Source organism: Tachypleus tridentatus, chromosome 9 (genome assembly GCF_004210375.1).
Source record: "Tachypleus tridentatus isolate NWPU-2018 chromosome 9, ASM421037v1, whole genome shotgun sequence".
Lineage (NCBI taxonomy): Eukaryota > Metazoa > Arthropoda > Merostomata > Xiphosura > Limulidae > Tachypleus > Tachypleus tridentatus.
Window position 1 is genome coordinate 68,578,382 of NC_134833.1, and position 18,535 is coordinate 68,596,916.

The window sequence follows — 18,535 nt, forward strand, 5'->3', positions numbered from 1 at the left end:
AAATGTATGGTTAAGTTTCTGACAGTTTTGTCTTGACTTTCATGTGTATTTTTGATTTATCATTGTAAAAATAACCAAAATGTAAAAGCTGGAAATATTTCAGGTTAAATAAAGTAAAATAATTAACAATAAATTTTTCTGAGGTATGCTTGCAGGTAGGCTGTGGGTGTTATGTAATTTATTATAGTAATGTGACCTGCATGTTCCTCATGACTTCCAATTTATATGGCACAATTGTGAGTTTGAAACATTTCAAAAGGCAATGAAACATAATTATAAATAGATATATACTGGTAGAAGCTTTGAGCTACTTAGAATAAACAGTTGTAGTTTTCTGTTATAATTTGCAATCATTGCAGGAAAAAAACACAACATTTTGTATTATTTTCTGGTATTTTATGGTGGCTGCAAGGTTAGTTATATACAGTTACATGTTATCTACAAAAAATAATATATATTTATTTTGTGACAGAATTTTCATATTCCACGTGTAATGTACTTATTTTAGAGATAAATGAAAACAAAGTTTAAATTTTAAAACCTTCAAGATGTTTTAGTTTCTGTTTGAAAGTAATTTTTTAAGTTTGGTAGTGCACAGCATGTTCTCACTATAATTTGTTTATAACAACATGATAATTGGACCAAAACAAATCTTGTAGGGAAACAAGAAATTAGTCAATTATTTTATGATACTAGGATCAACTGAGTTGAGTACCAGTGTTGGACGTTCTCAACAGGTGTTGTGCATACTGTGTCTGATACTGGTGTTTAGATGTGTGATGCTCATGGCATTGTTGCAATGCCCTTGTTTGACATTGTAGTGCATCTCCTCATGGGAATCCATGGTGGGTAAGGTCAGTGAGCCCTGAAATGTAGTCTTTATTATTGGATTCCCCATTTATGAAAAAATAAAAATAGTGAAAAAAATATTATTAGAAATTGACCACAAATGGACAATTTGCTGTACAGTCAACTTCAATTTCTTTTTATCCTTATCTAAGAAGGACTTAGGCCGATGCCTAAAAATATGAAACTTGAAATTGAAGGTCATTGGAGATATAACCATCAAGATTACTCCCCATGCAACTTTGAATTCTTTTAAAGGAGATGTAGTTGAGAGAGAATTAAAGAACATTCCTGAATCAGAGATTCTTGCTGGTTTCTCCAGCCAAGGCATTACTGTGGTACTCTGAATCTCCACTCTAAAAGATGGAATTGTGGCACCTTCTAATGTTCAGATTTTGATGTTTACATCACCATGTTCTCCTGCCATAGTCAGAGTAGGTTATCTGAACTGTTAGGTACAGCCAAACACTGCCAACCCCCAGATGTTTCCACTGTCAATGGTTCAGAAATTTAAAAATATCGTGTCGAGGTTCATTAACATGTACTTGTCATGATGGCAAAGACCACAATTCTTATGAATGCAAACTAGAACCATGCAGTGTAAACTGTAGTGGTTCACTCCCCTCTTATTCCATTTTTTGCCCTAAATGTGTGGAGGAGAAAGAGGTGCAATGTTTTAAGATTATAAATATCTCTTAACAAGAGGCTTTGAAGTTATTGTTCCCAACTCTATCTCAGACATATGTTGCTTTTCTCCATTCCACTGCCACAGTGGGAGTGCAGACAAATCTCTCCATGCCTCCAGCAGAGTCATTTGCAGAACATCTGAAGAATATTTAGCCATCCATGATTAAAAAAGTTGATGATTCTACATCTACTTCCATCTCTGTCCCTGCCACTCCTTCCAGTGACTGCCAGGTTCCACTTCCTTTGGCTTTGGATTTGGGTGTTTCTTTAGGTCCATCCTCTTTTGCAGCTCTGAGAAGTAAAATAACCATTCTTTCATGCTCTCAGTTGTTGGAATCTTTGTCCACAGACAGAGACCTACCTGCTTAACTTAAGGCAAGATCCATGGAGGTCAATAGAGCTTCATCCAATGAATAAAAAAAAATGTGGTCAAAAACGGAAGGGCGCTCAGTCACATTCTGCTCCACATAAATAAAAATGGCTACTCTGATCCAGTGAAACTGTCAAATTTTTGTTCAGACATAGATGACATTAAGGATTTGATTGATTGTTACTGTTCATTAGCTCTCCTTACAGGAAAATTCAGTTTTTCTGGATACTGGACCATGTTGGTGCCCCCCGCTAGTACAGTATGTCCACACATTTACAACGCTAAAATTAGGGGTTCTATTTCCCTTGGTGGGCTCAGCAGATAGCTTGATGTGGCTTTGCTATAAGAAAAACACACAAAGACATGCCATGTTGGTATTATTGGGAACAAGTTTGCTGACGCCGCAGCAAAATCTATCTCCTCTGGGACTATCACTGCTGTACCTGTTCCATACATGGATTGTGGTCCTATATTAAAGGCTTGGCTCCATGCCATTTGGCAGTTTACTTGGAATGAGCAATGTGACAACAAGCTTTTCCAAATAAAACCCGATATTGGACTTTGGCTGTCTTGGTTCTGTAAGGATCAGAAAGAGGAAGCTGTTCCAGTTAGACTACGCATTGGTCACAGTTTTTTAACTCATCATTTTCTTTTATCTGGAACTGATGCACCATTGTGTACTCTGTGTGATATTCAGGTCACAGTAAACCACATTTTACTCTCTTGCTATTATGACTCTCAACGACAGCGCCATTTTCACCATATTCTGTTCTGTGATTTGTCCATAACGGTTGACAGTGTTATTGGTGATGGTGACACTGTCCACCTTGGAAATGTTTTTAGTTTTTTAAAAGTCATCAATCTTCTTTAATGCCATTTAATTTCTTTAATTTATACATTATATCTTTTTCAAAGCTTTTCTTATGCACCTATCAGTTCTGCTTAATCCTCCATCTTCTCAGCTGTCAAGACATGGGCAAAGTGATTGCCTCTTTCATTTTGGACTAATCGTCTCTGTGAGTATAATTGTAGTTGGGATATGATGATATTCATTATGAGATGCTGTACAATGTTTTTCCTGATGCTTTGGTGCCATGCTATTGCACTCCCTTCACCTAAGCCTGGGAAGGATCCCAAAATTCCTTCAAACTTCCATCCAATTACTTTGATAAGCTGTTTCTGTGAGAGCTTGGAGAAGATTGTTAATACTTGTTTGGTTCCAATAAACAACATGTGGGTTCCTGGCGATAATATTTCACCATGGACCATCTGATTCAATATATATCATTAATGAGGGAAGCCTTTCTCAAGGGACATCTTGTTTCTGTATATTTTGACTGTGAGAAAGTTCATTATACAATGTGGAGGTCCAAAATCAGGTGACTTTGTGGCATCTGCCATTGTTTGTCGTGATTTGGATGTTGCACACAGAATCCCCTCTACAGTTTCTGTATTCACTGCCAAATTGTATGCCATTTCTCTTGTCCTGGGTCACACAGAAGCTCTGCAGTACATGACCTGTACTATTTATACTGATTCGTTTAGCTCTCTATTGGCCCTGAAATCACTTCACATTAGCTCTCATCACGTTCTCTTCAATATTCAAAACTTACTGATTCATTTCTGTCCAGTTTTTTTTGGATACCAGACCTCATTGGTATTCGTGGAAATGAGCTCAGCTCACTGGCATCACAAATAATTGTCTGCTCTGGTTCTATCACTGCTGTACCTGTCCCATACATGAACTGTGGTTCTGTATTCAAGGCTTGGCTCCACACCAGTTGGCAGTTGGCTTGAGGTGAGTAAACCTTCTATTGCTCTTTGACCATCTTGCTTCCATAAGGATGGAAGAAGGAAGTTGTTCTAGCTAGGCTACTCATTGGTCACAGTTTTTTAACTCATCACTTTCTTTTTTCTGGTACTGATGCATCAATGTGTGGTCTGTGTGACACTCAGGTCACAATAGCCCACATTTTACTATCATGCCATATTTATAATTGAGAGTGACAGTACCATTTTAAACATATTTTTACCATGGGTTCACCCTTTACCTTTGACAGTGTTATTGGCAATGGTGAAACTGTCCACTTAAGTTATGTTTTTAAATTTTTAAGGGTCTTTGGTCTTTTTGAATCTATTAAAGATTTTAATTTTAAAATTGAACTAATTTTTGTTTTAGCATGATTCCTTTTTACATATTTTAATAATTTTACTTTTTTATCCTTGTTACTTTTGTTATTTGTTTTTGCTCATGTAATGTGCAAGGTGACAACACTAAAAATAGAAAGCAATTTTCTGATGTGAACCTTCAACCTGCTATAAAACCTGTTGATCATGATCTGATATACCTGTACATACACCACCGGAGACTCTTTGTACAGTTTCATCTGATTCTGAATCTGATGTAAATAGAAATGATTATAGGGATTGTTTTCAACCTGAAATCTCTGGTGAACCACAACTTTTCACACAAGGTGAACTTAATAATTTGGTATAAACAAAATAATAATTTGATGTAAGTTTCTTTTTTTTCCTGATTTGTGAAAAAATCCTTTTGTGATAGAAATAAATAAACACTATTTTCAAAATTTGTGTAGGTGAATTATGAAAAATCTGTTTTGTAGATGCAACCTAAAATTGTAATTGCCTTGCCACTCCAACAGCACTTTATTTGAATAGCTTAAGAGATTTTTGAAGCAGATACATTGATTTGTTCTTCTGTAATATTGCTAAGATTATTTCTGTCAAAATTATATTCTTACTACACATGTATTTGCTATATTTTATTACAGTGATTCACCCAACTCCACAAATCCTAATCTTTCACACAGTCAGTATGATCCAAAACATCAACATGATCAGCAAATTTAAATAAACTATTTATCATTTCTTCATCTATCTCATTGATGTACATCAAAAAGATTGAAGGTCTGAACATTGAGCATTGAGGTACTCCACTCATGACATTAATCTAGCTCATTTATAACAATCCTCTGGTTTCTTCTGTGGAGCCACTTTTTGTCCAGTGAGCAAACCTATCCCTACTCCTACAAAGTAACTACTTTAAGAAGATTTTTATGTGGCACCTTTTCTGAAAACCCAGATGCACCAAATTTACACCTACACTCTCATTTCCCATAAGCAGTAACCTCTTCAAAGAACATTGAAAGGTTTGGATTATATTCTACTGAAACAGTGCTGACAATGCAACAAAATTTTAACCTTCCAAGAAGATGCATCACATCAGTACTAAGAATAGTTTAATACCACACATATCTGTATCTGAGAGTTGTATGCCACTATCCCCGAGCTAACTCCCACAAGCATGTGTTTAATGTGACTTGCAGTAGCAAATAAAGAGAGCCCTCCACCATTAGGAGAGTTGTATAACTTTTTCATGTTGTAGCTCCATCTAAGACTTGTGCTTTGCTTTTTCCTTGACATTGTCTTGAATGAATATTTTCAATATGGTTTTACCTCATCTCATGTAGAGCTCTTTTAGTCTTCTTTCTCTCCACTAAGCATAGTTAAACCATTTTCACACTAAAGATACCAGTCTACAAATCTCCCCCTTGGTGTGGATTCCTGTACATGGTGAGGGGACCTCCCAGGGAAAGTTCTGTTCTTTCTGGTTACCTCCTCTGGGATCTAAACATCCACCCACATGTTTGCAGTGCGTGGCGATCCATGAAGGGGAGGAGAGGATCTTGGTGGTTCAGTGGTCCAACCCTAACACACCACTTTGGCCTTGAATTCCTGTAGATGGGAGGCCAATGGGTGTCCCCCGTTTGGTCAATTGGCTGGTCCACATGGGCTAGAGTCAACCAAGTACCAGTGTTGGATATTCTCAACGGGTGTTGTAGACATTGTGTCTGATGCTGGTGTTTGGGTATAGCGCTTGTGAAACCCTGGCGTTGCTGCAATGTCTTTGCATGATATTGTAATGCTTCCTTCGTAGGGCTCCATGGTGGGTGGGGTCAATGGGTACCGAAATTTTTCTTTTTCCTATGGATCTTCCTACAAAAAATTTAAATAAAATAGTAAAAAAACAGTCAATAGGTAAACAACCATGTCTTGAAGACTCTAAGCAGCAATCTTCAACATCTGTGACATGCGTACCTCATTTATATTACATTCTCTTTTAGAAAAACCTTTAGGGCAAATGTTCCCCTTTTTTATTCAGGTGGGACTAGAGGAACTTGCTGGCTCTCCAAAGTCAATAAAGAAGCTTTGATCTGGAGACATATTGGTTCAAACATCCACATCCCAACACAGTGAACTCCTTGAATTCAAAGGCAATTGGTGATGTACCTATTAAGGTTACCCCTCATGCTACCTTGAATTCATCTCAGGAGTTATTGTAGAGAGGGATTTGAAGAACGTCCCTGAGTTAGAGATTCTTGCTGGTTTCTCCACTCAAGGAGTTTCTGCAGTGAGGTGCATCTCCACTCACAAAGATATCCTTGTTTTGACATTTACATCACCATGTGCACCTGCCACCATCAAGGCAGGTTATCTAAATTGCAGGGTACAGCCGTACATTCCAAACCCTCTCCAATGTTTCCAATATCAGAGGTTCGGCCACACAAAGACGTCATGTCTTTGTTCCCTGACATGTGCTCGTTTAGTGGAAAGGACCATGATGCCTATGAGTGTGACACGGACCCACATTGTGTCAACTGCAATGGTTCTCACCCTTTCTACTTTCGTTCTTGCCCTAAATGGTTGGAGGAAAAAGAGGTGCAGCGTTTGAAAGCTACTCACACCATTAGTTATCCTGAGGCTCGGAAATTGCTGTCCGCCACTTTATCTCGGACATATGTTGCTGCACTTCATTCCACAACTACAGTGGGAGTGCAGACAGATCTCTCTGTGCCTCCAAGAGAATCGTTTTCAAAACAAATGAAAAGCCTTTTGACCTCCATGGTTAAAAAGGTTGATCAATCAACTTCTACACCCATCTCTGTTCCTCCCATACATTCCAACAAATCCCAAGATCCACATCCTTTGGTTTCAAATACAGGCATCTCTTCAGGTACTTATTTTTCTCCCACCCCAAGATGCAAAACAATCATTTGTTTGCATCCTCAGTCACTGGAATCCCCTTCCAACAAGAAAAACCTGCTCAATTGACCCAGGGCAGGATCCATGGAGGTTGATAGACCTCCTTCAAATAAGGACAGTAAGGAAAAAAGACGTGGTCATAAACAGAAGGGTTCTCCAGCCACTTCGCCTACCTATCATTAAAATTGGCCACCTTGATACAATGGAACTGTTTAGGTTCACATTCTAATCTGGATGACATCAAAATGCTGATTGCTTCCTGCAATCCTGTGTTTGTTTCCTCACAAGAAACATTTCCGAAACCTGTTAATACAGTCTCCTTTCAGCAGTTTTCTCTGTACAGAAATGACAGGCTGTGTGATGGATGAGTACATGGAGGGATGTCACTTTTGGTTGATCAGCATGTGCCCATTCTGTCTTTGTCACTCAACACACCCTTGGAGGCCATAGCCATCCATGTTTCCTTGGGTAATACCATCACTGTTTGTTCTCTCTACCTGTCACCTAGAGAGAGAGACAATCAATCAGACCTTGATGTTTTCGTTGAACAGTTGTTGTTTCCATTTCTAATCCTGGGGAACTTTAACAGATATCATTCACTCTGGGGAAGTGCTGTTATTGATAGGGAGGGATCACTCTGTCGAGCGAATGCTCTCTGATCGTAACTTTTCTCTTTTAAATACTGGTTCTTCCACTTATTTTCATGAACCTAGTCAGTCCTTTACTGCTATTAATCTCTCGGTTTGCTCCCCTTCATTATTCTCCCATTTTTCATGGAGGGTTGACAATAATCCACTAGGCAGTGACCATTTTCTTATACTTTTGAGAGAGACTGGCCATGGTCCATTTTCACTGCTCTTGCAAAACTTGTTCCCGCCAACGTCAGTCAGCCATCAATAGAGCTGCAGTGGTGAATGACTGTATTGTACAAACAGCTGCTCAGTGTATTCCTACAACCTTGACATGTTTTCCACGGTATCCTCGTCCGTGATTGAATCCTGTCTGCCACATGGCACGGAAGGCTCAAAAATGGGCCTGGGATACTTTCCATAGATATCCCACACTTTCAAACCGCATAGCTTTCCAACGGGCCCATGCACATGCTAGGTGGGTAAGAGGTCAAAGCCAGAAGGAATCTTGGATTAAGTTCAAAACTAGCATATTTTCTACCACCAGTTCCAAGGTCATATGGGACAGGATTTGAAAGGTCAGTGGGCACTACAATTCTGTCCCCCTCTCGATCTTACTCTTTGATAGCCAAGAGGTAGCTGATGTCTGGAGCATTGCCAATACTCTAGGTGAAAGCATTTGCCAGGTATCTAGCACTTCTACTTGTTCCTCCAACTTCATGGCCATCAAGACTCGGGCAGAGCGTTCACCTCTTTCCTTTCAAACTGACTGTCTCTTTGACTATAATCACCCCTTTACACTGGTGGAGCTGAAAATGGCCATTCATTGGTCTGACAGTACATCTGTTGGACCTGATGATGTACACTATGACATGCTGTGCTGTCTCTCTCCTGCTTCTCTTGATATTCTTCTAATTGTTTTTAACCAGATCTGGCAGGAGAATGTTTTTCCTGATACCTGGTGTCAGGCTATTATCTTACCTTTGTTTAAGCCTGGGAAAGATCCCAAGATTCCTTCAAACTATTGCCCAATTGCTTTGACGAGCTGTCTCTGTAAGACCTCAGAGAGGACGGTTAATGCTCGTCTTGTTTGGTTCCTCCAATCAAACAACCTCCTCTTGCCCACCCAGTGAGTGTGACAGGGCTCCACCATGGACCACTGATTCAACTTGAAACATTAACCAGAGAAATCTTTCTCAAATGACAACATCTTGTTTTAATATTCTTTGACATTGAGAAGGCTTATGACCCAACATGGAGGTATGGCATTTTGCGAGACCTTCACATGTATGGGTTATGTGGCCATTTACCCATCTTTATTGAACATTTTTTTATGGACAGGTGATTCCAAGTTCATGTGGGTTCATCACTTTCCTGTTCTTTTCTACAGGAACTTGAGTCTTTCATGGCTGTGTTTTCAGTGTTATAATTTTTTGTATAATGATTAATGTCATCACTGAACAACTCCTTCTTAGTGTTGCAAACTGGCTTTATGTCAATGACTTTCACATGTCATGTTAGTTGTTCAACATTAAGTATATTAAGCAGCAGCTACAGACTACCCTCTGTTGTTTACTGTGGACCACAGCTAATAGTTTTAACTTCTCTCTCTCTAAAACTGTTTGCATTCACCTTTGCCACCAATGGGGTATTTACCCTGATCCTGAACTCCGTATCAGTGAAGTTGTGCTACCTGTGGTCCATGGGACTAAGTTCTTGGGGCTTATCATTGATCGTAAGTTGACCTTTATACCACATACCAAACTGCTACAGGTAAAATGTACAAGAACACTGAACATCCTCCATGTTCTCTTTTCCTCTACTTGGGGAACAGATTAATGTTCTATGTTAAAGATGTATTGTGCTCTTAATTGATTGAAACTAGACTATGGATCACTGGTCTGTGGCTGTGCCAGGACCTCAGCCTTGAAGATGCTGGATCCCATTCATCATCAAGGACTTCGACTCTGCACTGGGGCTTTCCGCACCTCCCGAGTTAAGAGCTTATACGTAGAGTCTCATGACTCTACTGTTGCTGTTTGCAACTGTCTTTACTATATTCTTTGAAACTTCGTTCCTTACCAAAGCATCCCACCTGGGGATGTGTTTTCCTTCCTCAGTGGGCCATACGTTTTCAGAACAGACAATTTGCCATTGCTCCTTTTGACCTTTGCATCCTGGTGCAATTGGATGAATTGGGTCTGTCCTTGGATAACATTGCAGAATCCACTGGTTAGCCCATCCCACCATGGCTTATTACAGTCCCTAAATGTGATCTTTCTTTAAGTCATCTGAGAAAGGCAGATACTCCCAATTGGAAGTACCGTCTTTTATTTACTGAACATCTTTCGAACAATCTTTCCATTCCAATTGATACAGATGGTTCCAAATCAGGTGACTGTGGGCTCTGCCATGGTTTGTTGCGGTTCGGTGGTTGTGTGCAAAATCCCCTCTACAGCTTCTGTGTTCACTGTTGAACTGTGTGCCATATCTCTTGCCCTGGAACATATTGAAGCTAAGCAGTACTCCAACTGCACTATTTATACTATGTTGCTTAGTTCCCTACTGGCCCTGGAGTCCCTTCACATTGGCTCACACTCTGTTCTCGCTGATATTCAAAACCGACTGGCCCATTTATCATTAACATTTACTTCTACCCAGTTTTTCTGGATACCAGGCCAAGTTGGTATTCGCGGGAACGAGCTTCCAGACACGGCAGCTAAATCTATCTGCTCTGGCACTATCACCACTGTGACTATTCCATACATGGACTGTGGTCCTGTATTCAAGGCTCGGCTCCGTGTCAGCTGGCACTCAACTTGGAGTGAGAAATGTGACAACAAGCTTTTCCAAATAAAACCCTATATTGGACTTTGGCCGTCTAGCTTCCGTAAGGTTCGGAAGTTGTTCTAATTAGACTACACATTGGTCAAAGTTTCTTAACTCATCGTTTTTCTTTATCTGGAACTGATGCACCAGTGTGTAGTTTGTGTAACACTCGGATCACTATCAGCCACATTTTACTTTCTTGACATCATTACAATACAATCAAGCATGTTCTGTCCCAAGGTTTGTCCATAATGTTAGACAGTGTTATTGGAGATGGTGACACTGTCCACCTTGGTAGTGTTTTTAGTTTTTTAATGGCCATTAATCTTTACTTCTGGCCATTACTTCTGGCTGAAAAACAAAGGGGGGGGCTCAGTTCTCCACCTTCTGAATCTGTACAGCTCAAACAGCAGGAAAACACTTCCAGAAGGTAGAGAACTGTAATATTGTTCATTTAATGCATTCTATCAGGGACTTTCTTTTGACAGAATTGAAAAGAATGAAAATTGAAATATTTAAGTCTATTATAATGAAAGTTGTTAATACTCTGGATTGACTTTGTTAACTGTGAAATTTATCCTGAGACATAATCAGTCTGTGGAGGACAATTAAATCAACTTCTGTTAGAATTACAAGTTTAAAAGCTGATATGATTAGGTTTACTTTAGATTATGTAAAGCAAGGATACAGAAAATTGTGCATTATCTCAAGCTATTATGTTAATTAAATATTCAGTTTTTGTAATATCCATGTTTAATATTGTATGAAAGAGGAAAATTATCTGATATACTTTTTATTTAAACTGTTCATTACAAATCACAAAACTGAACAAATGCCACATATAACCTATTTCAGTCCACTATAGCATGTTTGGGTGACATGGTGGTCTTATTAGAGCCATTGTGGCCAACAGCCACAGAGAATTCGTAAATACCATTTATCTATAACAAGATAAATACCTATTATTTATTCATCTAGAAACAGAAACTGAAAACTGGGAAGATATACCTTCATGTATCAGTTTGAAGTTTGATGTATCAAAAAAGGAACAAGAAGAGAATTGTGATGGAACAACAGAGAAAGATGAGGTAACTTACAGACTTAAAACTGTTACAGTTTTGTTATGGCAGTGTTTATGTAGCTACAATGTTGTCTTGTGTACCTTATTTACCTAGAGTATAATCAGTAGTGAGGTGTTTGTAGTCACATTACTTTTTCTGTGTTGTATGTCATCACGAGGAGTATCAGTACTGCTAAATTTTACCTTTTTCCATTTCTTTCCACATGTGGGATTCATCTCGCCCATTTTCCACAGTACCAGTTTCTCTCCCATCATGTAGCATTGATATTCCATACAGGTACTTTAGTTTTGTCCATCTGTCAGCAAAAATGATAAGTTTTCAATATCCATCTGTCTGCTATTTCTTTTCTTCTGCCCATCCTACTGAGACTCACTTTTCAAGCCTATTCTAAGCCTATTCTTTCCTGAATATTGATGCTTGCAGACTTTTTTTACAGTGTACATCTGTTTTATTCTAGTGTCTCATTTTAACATGTGAATCCACTCTCTCTCTCTCTCACTCACTTGCACATTTGCCTTTTATTGTCTCTATTACCTAGCCATTTCATTTTCTGTCTGGTTTTGACTCTTTTTCAGTCAATATTCTGCAATTTACACACCATCTTTAAAAAGTATAATTATATTATCTTTTTCATTACCCTTTTGTTAGAATCTCACTGGATGGATTATTTGGCATCCAAAGGTATACTTATTTCTTCAAATCCATGCAAGTCAAAGGGTAATGGAAAGAGGCAAACCATCTGACATGGCTCAACCAGTGCCATCTGCAAAATAAGGTATTCTTCAAGACCATTTGATATTAAAACCTCACGATAATAAGATTTTTTCATTTGTTCAATAGATATTATACCTTCCACAGACTACCATGGAAAAATCTGGCATCAAGGATGTGATTGCCCAGTTCTTTGTTTCACACTTGCTAGCATTTCAGAATTGTTTGTGGTTGTCCATTGCACTGTGTCCAGTAAAGGTCCTCACTGGCAAGCACATTATGGTGATTCGGATATTTCTCTGGGTCTCTGTGGTGCAATTTCCTTTCAAATAGAGTTTGGAAGATCACAATTTGAGAGTGGGCATAACTTTGACGTGCAGAAGGTGAGGAGAAACAAACGGCTGATTTACTATCTACAACTATGACCAGTTATTGGAGTTTGTTTAGTTTTTAGTTCTGAGAAATATGAGGTCAGAAAAATTATCCAGTAAAGTGACAGATGTATTTGATGGTTGGACACACACTGTTTGGAGAATCTTAAGGATACCAAAAGAATTGGTATAAAAACCCATGTTTCTAGCTGAGAATCAGTCTCCCAGCTTGAACCAAAAAGCTGAATACCCTGCTGTTGGTTGAAAGAATGCTTCCTGATCTAACTATGAGTGAGGTTGTGTTGTTTCAGGAGAATCTATTTTTTATTGACTGTAAATATATTAATTTTAGTTTTTTTATGAGTAGTTTAAAATTGGTTAGAAACTACAGCAGATTATTTGAGGATTTGCAGATCAGACATCATGTGACATACAGGAAATGAAGATGGGGATTTCTTTGAATATATTTATATAATTATGAAGTTAAAACCTAGATAATATACAAATTTAGATTTTAAACCATGTTATCATGACATGCATTAACAAAAAGGTTTTTAATTAAGTATTTTAAATGTAAAATTATAGCAAGTTGCAATATGCACACTTTGACTTGGTCAAAGATAGTTAAGTCAACTAATCCCTGCCCAGTAGGGTGCAAGGTGCATCTAGTAAAGTTATCTGTGGAATTTTCCCAACAGATCAATGCTTTGTTAGTAGGACCTTTTGTTGTATGGCATTAGGTTAATATACTAATTAATGTTAGTCTGTTCATTGTTTCTATGTTGACTGTACTTCACTCGACTCAACATAAATTGGTCATGAAATTGTTTTGGAATTACTGAGGAACATTAAACTATTTTAAATATGTTGAAATGTACTGTTCGAGAAGTAAAATAAACATGTTTAACTTTTTCACACTCATCTGTGGATTGAACATTTCCTTAAATGTTTTTGCTAACAAATCTTTTCTAAATCATCTGTTAATGTTTCATTATTTATATGCAAGTGGGCATTGTAATGTTTATCTGTTTTATTTATGTTAAAATATTTCTTGGTTTTTTTTTAATTACATAGTGTTGAAAGTAGAAATTACTATTGAAACATTAAAGCCAGTTTCTGTATTATAATATCTGGAAACATCTCTAATGTGTCTTAGATCTCTAATTTTTCTTTAGATAAAAGAGTAAAATTAAAAACGAGAAATATTAGAATGATGAAGCTGGTCAGTTTACTACTTGTGTACTTTATGGTTTATTTTATTTCAATTGGATATAAGGCTTACTATGTTTTATTTATTTATTTAAATTAGAAACATTTATATTTCCTTTAGACTAATTTATTATCTGTAAGTCTTGTATGTTAATCCAAAACCAGAAATGTGACAGAAATGAAAGTTTTATACCCTTCTGTAGATATATATATTTATTGATGCCACAAGCTGTAATTTTTAATTACATTTACAACATGTCATTTAATTTTAGAACACAGTTATGAAAGTGAAAACAGAACAGTCTGATCTGCCACAAGATGAGGTTATTTCAAAGTTCAGTTACTGCAGTGACGATGTTCTAGATAGTTCAAAGTATAGTGTTATGAATGTGAAAACAGAAACTGAATTTAAAGAACATTTACAGCAAACTGAATCTAGGTTGGAAAATACTTCTGGTAAGTATAACAATCTTTTATAAATTCATTAACACTAGCTGATAAGACATGGTTTAAATCATGATAATATTTAAAAGTTAATGAAGTATAAGAGACCTGACTCAGTTGAAGTGTATAACACCATGTTTGGAATGTTTTTGGTTCATCTCTATAGACAACTGTACAGGAGATTGAAATGAACAAATGAAAGCAAAACAATTGAGGAAGTGTTAAAAATTACATGGATGGAAATTTTATTGTCATTCTTATTATGAAATGAAACTGAAAGAAACTTCTAGCTGATCAATGTTTATTATCTTTCTGGTTTTTAATGTATCAACTTTGTGAGCAATTGTAGGTGTCATTTTCTGTTGGTTAGTGTTTAAAGTTGGACAGAATTTGTTACTATAATTTATTTTGATGTAACTTATTTTCTGGACACATAGAGAACTGTGGATTTAGGACTTGAGTATTCTTGAACTCCCTGTTTGTAAATTTTGCATACTGAAGCCAATAACTATAAAAGTCTGTGGAATATTTTATTTTATTGGTATTTGCAATAAGCTATTAATGTTAAAGAACATAAGAGTATTAAGTATTAGAAGATTTATTGATTATAAGTGAGTTGAAGTAAGAAGGTATTTTAAGAATCAATCCATAAAACTACTATTTGAAAGTAATGCTGATTGTTGTGACACTATAACAACATACTTTCAAAGTTAAGTTTAGACTTTGTTTATAGTAAATTACTTTTTCAGAATGTTCTGTTACTTTCATTTTGTGTTTGTATAAACATGTTAGTTATGGATAGAAGTTTTATGAAGTGTGAAACTATGAAATCTGCATCATAATTGTTTTTAACTATTAATATTTTGATATTTATGTTTGTGTTAATTATGTTAGACTATTAAAATGAATACAGAATTTTATTAAATAAATGAATGAAATAATTATAATTGTCGTATCTTGTGTTTTGATTTTAGATATAATCACCTATTGTGGAAGTCAGTTTTCTGGTAATTATGTCTTAAGAAAAGAAGATTCCTTCAGAGAAATCTCAAAACTCAACAGTGATCTTTGTGGAGAAACAAATTTAAATGAAATTAACCTAAAAGAATTTGATATACCTAAAAATGGTGGTAAACCATACAATCATTTAGTTTGTGGAAAAGACCTTGGAACATTGGATAATATAATACAACAAAACAGGATAAACACTGGAGAAAAACCATATACTTGCATAGTTTATGGGGAAAACTTCAGAAGAAATAGTCCTGTAAAAGATCATCAAAGAACACATAACGCAGAGACACTTTACAGTTGTACAGTATGTGGAAAACAATTTGAAACAAATAAAATCTTTAAAATACATCAGAGAATACACACTGATAAGAAATCTTACAGTTGTTCAGTTTGTGAAAAACAGTTTGGAACACATAATGAATTAAAGTTGCATAAGAGTATATGTTGTATAGAAAAACCTTACTGTTGTGCAGTTTGTGAAAAACAATTCAAAAATAACAGTAGTTTAAAAATACATCAAAGAATACACACGGGAGAGAAACCTTACGTCTGTACAGTTTGTGGAAAACAATTTAGACAAAACTGTACCTTAAAAACACATCAAAGTACACACACTGGGGAGAAACCTTACAGTTGTACAGTTTGTGGAAAATGCTTTGGAACAAACAGTCAGTTAAAAATACATCAAAGAATACATACTGGAGAGAAACCTTACAGTTGCACAGTTTGTGGAAAACACTTTGGAACAAATGGTAACTTAAAAACGCATTTAAGTATACACACTGGGGAGAAACTGTACAATTGTGAAATTTGTTGTAAGTCCTTCAGAACAAATAGTTTACTAAACAAACATCAAATAATACATAGTGAGAAGAAACCTTACTGTTGTGCAGTTTGTGGGAGTCAGTTTCGAACAAAGAGTGAATTGAAAATACATCAAATAAAACACATTGGGGAAAAACCTTACAGTTGTGTAGTTTGTGGTAAACAGTTTAAAAGAAATAGTTCCTGTGTAGCACATAGAAGAATACACACTGGAGAGAAACCTTACAGTTGTGCAGTGTGTGGGAAACGCTTTAGAACAAATGGTACTTTAAAAACACATCAAATAATACATACTGGGGAAAAACCTTACAGTTGTATAGTATGTGGAAAACACTCTAGAACAAATGGTGATATTAAAAAACACCAAAGAATACATAGTGGAGAAAAACCTTACAGTTGTGTTGTGTGTGGGAAATTCTTTAGAACAAATAGTAACTTAATAAAACATCAAATAATACATACTGGGGAGAAACCTTAACATTGTTTAGTTTGTGGAAAGCACTAGAACAAATGGTGATATTAAAGAAAATACCAAGTAATTAGAACTGTGGCAGAAAATCCTTACAGTTGTGTTGTGTGGGAGAAATACTTAAAAGAAATAGTAGGTTAATAAAACATCAAGTAATTCATGCTCAAAGAAAACTTAGTTGTACAGTTTTTGAAAAATATTTTTTAACAAAATATGAATTAAAAATCATCTAAGCATTCATATAGGGAAAAACTGCAGTAATGTAGTGTTGAAAGTATGTTGGAGAATACATCGTGGGGAAAAATTTACAGATGTTATGTTTATGGAAAGTGTTTTTGTACCATTATTGAATTAAAAAAAACATGAAATAACACACAAGAGAGAATTATTATAATTGTGTGATGTGTGGGAAACAGTTTGTTACAAATAATAAAAATGCATCTAAATACTAAAACTTGCCAAATCACAGTTGTGTAGTTTGTGAAAAACTGAATCAAAATATGTATTAAAAGATAGATTTACAAATACACGTGGAGAAAAGTTTGTACAGTTTGTTGAGACCTTTCTAGGTTACTCTAATTTAAAAACACGTTAAAAAATACAAGGTTGTGAAAACTTGTATATTTATGTAGTGTATGATAAAAAAACTAAAATGTTAGAAAACGTGAGAAACTACACACTTGGAAGAAATGTTGTGTAGTGTGTGAAAACAATTTGAAATTTTATCTTAGAGATACATGAGAAATTTTACAGTTCTATATGGGAAGTAGCTGTTAAGTGGTTGTTAAAAATGTTTGGAGTAAAGTTTGTAATGTGATTTTATGTCATTAACAATTATACATGGTTATGTGAAAAAGGCACTCGACTTGTAATCTGAGGGTCACAAGTTCAAATCCACATTGCGCCAAACATGCTCATTCTTTTAGCTGTGGGGACATTATAATGTGACGTTCAGTCCCACTATTTGTTGGTAAAAGAGTAGCACAAGAATTGGCAGTGGGTGGTGATGACTAGCTGCCTTCTCTTTAGTCTTACACTGCTGAATTAGGGATGGCTAGAGCAGATAACCCGTGTGTTGCTTTGCAATAAATTAAAAAACCTCACAAAATCCATCTCCAACTGTCATTGGTTGGATCCTAAAAGTGAGTGAACAACAAATTATTTCAATCTAACAGGATGCACCTAGGTTTATTGTATCAGCATTGAGCTTTAGTTCTATTATGTCTTGATTTTGTATTTATCATACTTGGTTAAAAAAAGATGTGTCTTAAGATAAATAGATGTACTGAATCAAATAATGATGCAGCAGAAGTAATCATCCATTCATTTGTTAATCAGACATGGTGTGTGTTGTTTTATTTACTACTAATAATAAAATTGTGTTCATTTCTTTCAGACTCGTCAACTTTTTATTTCTTATGCAACAAAATTTCACCCACGTCATCCGAAACAGATTACTGATGTTTGATATTGTTTCTAAAATGATTTGAAATAATAATTTATTTCAATTAAATCAGTTGAAAATACCACACATTGTAAACATTGGTAGAACATTCACCAAAGTATCATAAAACGTATTAAGTATAACAGAATTAATGAATGTTTAGCAAAAGTGTTAGTAAAATAGTCAAAGTTAATCTACTTGAGAAAATGCCTGTTGATTGTAACTGTTAAGTAAATAAAAGTTAATAAAAGAAGTACTATTGAAATCTTTTAGCTTATTTTGAAGAGTTGTCTGTGCAACTTCCTCATTAGCTGCTCCTAGAGGCAGCTCATGTGGTCTGGTTAATCAAATTGGAAAAGTCATTCCTTACACCTGCTCACTACATTGTCCACTTAGGTATTTATCTTTTAACACCCATCGTGGTTTACCCAGCCTTCTCCTCCTAGACTTTGTTAGATGGAGCTTTCAGTTCTCCACACCCTTACTGCTCGAGAACATATGCAGTCTTTTTAGTAGACTCTGCATGACCAATAGAATCTTG

The 18,535-nt window shown here is 36.0% G+C and overlaps 1 protein-coding gene across 7 annotated transcripts in view; it reads left to right on the forward strand.

The window, feature by feature from the left end:
* LOC143225417 (uncharacterized) overlaps positions 1–18,259 on the forward strand; it is a 118,982-nt gene extending 100,723 nt beyond the window's left edge. For 3 of the 7 annotated variants that reach the window (XM_076454822.1, XM_076454823.1, XM_076454821.1), the window contains exons 3-5: positions 11,404–11,513; positions 14,071–14,254; positions 15,217–17,938. In XM_076454822.1, the coding sequence (XP_076310937.1) occupies positions 11,404–11,513; positions 14,071–14,254; positions 15,217–16,559 (1,637 nt within the window). In that variant the 3' untranslated portion in view covers positions 16,560–17,938. The other 4 variants (XM_076454826.1, XM_076454824.1, XM_076454827.1 and 1 more) reach the window with 3 other exon arrangements.
* Positions 18,260–18,535: the final 276 nt, after the last annotated feature.